This window comes from Cornus florida, unplaced genomic scaffold (assembly GCF_030987335.1).
Source record: "Cornus florida cultivar Cherokee Brave unplaced genomic scaffold, ASM3098733v1 CherokeeBrave_3.0.0_Hap2_Chr10, whole genome shotgun sequence".
Classification (NCBI taxonomy): Eukaryota; Viridiplantae; Streptophyta; class Magnoliopsida; order Cornales; family Cornaceae; genus Cornus; species Cornus florida.
Window position 1 is genome coordinate 75,347,947 of NW_026775580.1, and position 5,574 is coordinate 75,353,520.

General features: G+C 42.0%; 1 protein-coding gene across 1 annotated transcript; it reads left to right on the forward strand.

The window, feature by feature from the left end:
- Window positions 1-3,796: 3,796 nt before the first annotated feature.
- On the forward strand, window positions 3,797-5,200 carry LOC132276565 (E3 ubiquitin-protein ligase CIP8). The gene has a single exon (XM_059778045.1). It carries the CDS (start codon window positions 3,931-3,933, stop codon window positions 4,981-4,983), a length of 1,053 nt encoding a protein of 350 aa, XP_059634028.1. The 5' UTR covers window positions 3,797-3,930; the 3' UTR covers window positions 4,984-5,200.
- Window positions 5,201-5,574: the final 374 nt, after the last annotated feature.

Below are 5,574 nucleotides of genomic sequence, written 5' to 3' on the forward strand. Positions count from 1 at the left end.
CACAAAGTTGAGAGATAGACTTTGTGATTGACTTACTTCCAGGCACTACACCTATTGCTAAGGCATTATACAGGATGGCACCAATGGAAATACGAAAGCTGAGGGATCAAATTTAGCAATTACTCAGTCAGGATTTCATTCATAGGAGTACTTCACCCTGGGGAGCGCCAATTTTGTTTGTGAAGAAGAATGATGGTTCACTTCGCCTGTGTATAGATTACAGGGAGTAATTAGGTTACTATTCGTAACAAGTATCCTTTGCCCAGAATCAATGATCTTTTCAATCAATTGAAGGGAGCTACTTATGTATTTAAGATTGATTTACGTTTTGGATATCATTAACTTTGGGTTAGGAGCAAGATATTCCTAAAACAACATTTCTCACTAGATATAACTCTTATGAGTTACGTGTCATGCCTTTTGGGTTGACGAACGCACCAACAATCTTTATGGATTTGATGAATAGGGTGTTTAGGGCTTATTTAGATCAGTTTATCATCGTATTCAATGATGATGTTTTGGTCTACTGATTATGCTAGACATCTTCGCACAGTGTTTCAGATGCTTCGTGAACATTAGTTATATGCCAAGTTTGAAAAATATGAATTTTGGCAGCGAGAAGTGAAGTTTCTGGGTTACATGGTATCAAAGAAAGGGATAACAATAGATCTAGCCAAAGTCTCAGCATGTTAGAGTGGGGAAAACTTACTTTAACTTTGGAAATTCGGTGTTTTCTGGGATTGGCAGGATATTATCGTAGGTTCATTCAGGGGTTCTCAAAGATAGTAGGACCACTTACGTATCTAACTAAGAAAGGTGTGTCATTCGTATGGGATGAATACTATCAGAAAGCTTTGATGAGCTAAAGAGCAAGTTAACTTCTGCACCTATTCTGTTTACTCCACAGAGTGGGATAGAGTATCTTGTCTATACAGATACTTCTTTTCAAGGTCTTAGGTGTGTTTTAATGCAGGAGGAGCAACCAGTTTCATATGGATCTCGTAAGCTTAAGCCTTATGAGCTTAATTATCCGACACACGATTTGGAGTTATCAACTGTGGTCTTTGCCTTAGGCATTTGGAGGCATTATCTGTTGTGAGAGTCATTCAGACTATTTAATGATCACAAGAGTCTGCAATATTTGTTCACTTAGCGGGAGTTGAATATGAGACAGCGCAGATGGTTAGAATTTGTTAAAAACTATCATTTCTCTATACAGTACCATACAGAGAAAGCGAATGTGGTGGCAGATTCACTCAGTTGTCGACCCTATGTTAGTATTTCTACATTATTCGCCACTGAGTGGAATGCTTTAAAGACAGTTGATGAGTTATCCGATGCTTTTATAGCGTGCATGATAGTTACACCCTCTATCATTCACAAGGCACTTAAGGCACAACTCACAGATCAGGAGTGCATTGATAAAGTTGCACAGTTAGCTACTGGAGATGTTCCATTTTATTATGATGGGATTGATGGAAGCTTGAGGTATAAGGGGCATTTAGTAGTACCTTCTGCTAATGATTTGAGGAAGGATGTGATGACTAAGGTTCACAAATCTGAGTTTTCGATCCATCCAGGAGGAGATAAGATGTATCAGGATATAAAATGGCAATTTTGGTAGGCAGGTATAAAGAAGGACATTGCCATTTTTGTCTCTAAGTGTAGTACTTGCCAGATGGTCAAGATTGATCATCAGAGACCGCCAGGTTCTTTGCAACCATTACCTATACCAGAGTATAAATGGGAGAGTATTTCTATAGATTTTGTGGAGGGATTGCCTAATTCAATTAAAGATCACAATTCCATTTGGGTCATTGTTGATAGGTTGACTAAATCAGTTTATTTCTTGTCTATTCGCACTGAATTCACTTCAGAACAATTGGTGAGACTTTAAATTATAGATATTGTGAAATTACATGGCATACCGTTATCCATTGTGTAGGATAGGGATTTGAGTTTTGTGTCAGGGTTTTGGAAGAGCTTTCAATAGGCTTTGGGTACAGAGTTGCATCTTAGCACTGCTTATCATCCTCAAACTGATGGACAAACTGAGAGATCGTGGAGGATATGCTTCGTTCTTGTGTCCTTGACTTTAAGGGTCATTGGGAGGATTATTTGCCACTTGTAGAGTTTGCATACAACAATAACTTCCTGAAGACTATTGGTATGGCACTACTTGAGGCATTATATGGTCAACCATGTAGATCTCATGTTTGTTGGCTGGAGGTTGGAGATAGTAGATTTTTGGGTCCTGAGTTCATTAAGGATACCTTTGAGAAGATCGCTCTTATTAGGGATCATATGCGCACTGCCCAGAGTAAGCGGAAGAGTTATGCAGATTTTCGTACTCGTGCATTGGAGTTTCAGGTTGGAAATCAGGTTTTGCTCAAAGTGTCTCCTATAAAGGGAGTAATGCACTTTGGAAAGAAAGGGAAGTTGTCGTCGTGTTTTATCGATCCTTTTATGATTACGGATCGAGTTGGATTATGATGTATTTGTGTATCGAGTTTCTATTTTGAATGTAGTAGAGTAGAACTTGTTCGTCGGCCTGACCCACTATTATTTTTCAGGTGTTCGTCAGGTGTGGAGATTGTTCGTGCAGAGCAGAGACTAGTCTTCATCACTCTTTCGATTTTACGTATGATTCTATTTATGTTTTCATTTTAGATAGTTGTTTCGGATTTACTTTCAGTTGGGATTTTATTAGGGGTCCACATTATGGATTCTCGAGTTGTAATGTAGAGGATTATTGGTATCCGAGTATTTAGATGTTTATTGGAAGATTATTTTATTGGATTATAATTGTTGGAGGAATTATTATTTAGTTTTCTTTTCAGCTTTATTATTTATTCTTATTATCTTTTGTATTCCATGTTTGTTTATTACCTTAATTGCTTGATATTTCCCCAGTGTTGTGCGCGGACCTGATCAACCTGTGTTTTGGAATCGAGGGGTATCACGGGTGGTAAAAGTCGTTGATGGTGAGGATGGTGGCGGTGGAAGGCGGTGACAGTAGTGGTGGTGAAAGAGAGTGACGGCGGTAATGGTGGTGGAAGGCAGCGACGATGGTTGTGATGGAAGATGATGGTGCTGGTGGAATGTGGTAATGGTGGTGAAAGGAGGTGGTAATGGCAGTGGCGGTGGTGGTAGAAGGTGATATGGGTGGAAAGGCGGTGGCGGTGGTGAAAGGTAGCGGTGGTGAAAGACAGTGGCGTCGGTGGTGGTGGTGGAAGGTGGTAGCAGTGGTGAAAGGTGGTGGCGGCAATGGTGGTGGAAAACGATAGGCGGTGGCGAAAGTCGGTGGCGACAGTGGTGGTGGTGGTGGTGAAAGTCAATGGTGGTGGTGGTGGTGGTGGTGATGAAAGTCAATGGTGGTGGTGTAAGGCGGAGGTGGTTGTGGTGGAATGTAATGGTGGTTTTTGGACTTAGAATGTGAGAGTTTATTGGGAAGTTAATATTTTTTAAAAAAATTACTTGAGAATAGAATAAGCATTTCATAAGTTTAGTTGTGTAATAAATTTTTATTCCATCGAATAGATTTTTATTTGCACTTTGAATTGCATCTAAACGGAACTGCATTACTAAGCAAAGGAGTGGCGTAACATTTAGTATTGAATTGACAATTTTACCCTTCAACTGAAGACTTTTGATGCAAACACATACTCCAAACTAGTGTGGGTCTCTAATGTTATTAACCGTCAGATAGTCTCCCTGAGTTGACATCACCCAACTTGATTACCATCCAACGGCGTTCATCAAGCAAAACACTCACTATAAAGTTCATGATATCTCAGGTCTTTGTTCTCTTTGGCTCTTCTCTTTTCTTCTCTCTTTCACACACACATACACGCTTTCTCCCTCCCCCCAAGTCTCCACCACTTCGTGCGGGGTCTTCCTCACTCTCGTCGGAGCAACCCGAAACCCTAAATGGCCGAAACCTCGTCGCAGCAAACACCCACACAGACACAGTCCGTATCGGACTCCGATTCGTTACAGTACTGGTGTCACCACTGCGAGAAGCGAGTTTCCATCGAAACCCTAGAAAACCTACCGGACGTGATCTGCTTCGAGTGCAAGAACGGCTTCGTCGAATCCATCACACCCACCACTCCTCTTCCTTCCACGCCACCGTCTCTTACCTCCGATCAGATCGACGAACCCTCTCTCAGCGGCCACTTCCTCCAAGTACTTCGACTCATCGCCCAGGCGGCGCGTGAAGGCGATGAGCCACCTCCACCGCCTCCGGAACACGCAGATCCGTCCGGAGATGACTTTCTCCGAATCGAACTCGACGGATGGGACAACGACGATGACGACGATGACGACGCGAACGAGGTTGATGTCAGAAATGAAGGAGGAGAAGATCGCTCCGATGACGAGAACGAGAATCATGAGGAGAGCGATGAAGAAGAGCTCAGCAGAAGGCGGCGCGAGGTGATTAGGCTTCGGCTGCGAGAATTCGCCTCTCGTGCGGCGAATCGGAGGAACCGGGTTCTCGATTGGGCGGAGATCCTGATGGGACTTGAAGATCACTCCATTGAGTTGCGATTGCAAGTTCCTGATGGCGATGACTATGTGGGCAATCCGGAGGATTACGTTGACGCAGCTGGATACGAGGCGTTGTTGCAAAATTTGGCGGAGGGTGAAAGCAGTGGAAGGAGAGGAGCTCCGCCAGCGGCGAAATCGGCCGTATCAGTATTACCCACTATCGAGATCAAGTCGGAAAAGGAGTGCTTGGTGTGCGCGATTTGTAAAGATCTAGTGAATGTTGGAGACATTGCGAAGAAAATGCCTTGTGGACATGGATATCATGGGGATTGTATCTTGCCCTGGCTGGGTGCGAGAAATTCTTGCCCTGTTTGTAGGTACGAGTTGCCTACAGATGATCCCGAGTATGAGGAGGAGAGAAAGAAGAGATTGGCAGCCAATGCTGATGGCGGTTCTTCGAGTACTGGTGAGTATATTCCTGGGTTTGATTGATTCCTCATGGTACGAATGCAATTTCATTTTTTTTCCTTGTGCTTTCTTTTCTTTCTTTTTTTTTAACCTGCTTTAGACTCAATTTCCTTCCTGCTTTGCACTTTTGGGTGTTTGTGAATTAGATGAAGGAATTGTGATTTGTTTCCCTTTCTTCGGAATGTAAATAATAATAATTTAGTCAATCTGATGATATGCTCTTCTTGGCAATTTGCATTAATGAACGTTATTTTCAAAGTATGTGGTGTTCTAGTAGGGGATTATTGGGTAGGGGAAGTTCCAGCACCTTTTAAGTTGGTTGAACAAAGTATTGAGAGTCATTATACTGTTTTTTACATCATTTGAGCTTCATTTATTTATAAAAGTAAGATTAATGTATGTTTATTTTCTTTGTTTGAAAGCTTAAGACACTGTCCACTTTGGTTCTCTCCTTGTGTAGTTGTGTGTGAAGATAGGTTGACATAGCAGTCAAAACCTTTACAGAGCCTGTGCATTCCCCCAGAATTCTTGTTAGTTCAAATGTTGATGCATGTCGATCCTTACTAGTTATTAGTCCCAAGCACCTTGAATTCATGTCTGACTTTGTTAGTTTTT

What these genes read in the sequence shown, in the direction of transcription:
- LOC132276565 (XM_059778045.1), top strand. Translation starts at nt 3,931, where the DNA reads ATGGCCGAAACCTCGTCGCAGCAAACACCCACACAGACACAGTCCGTA.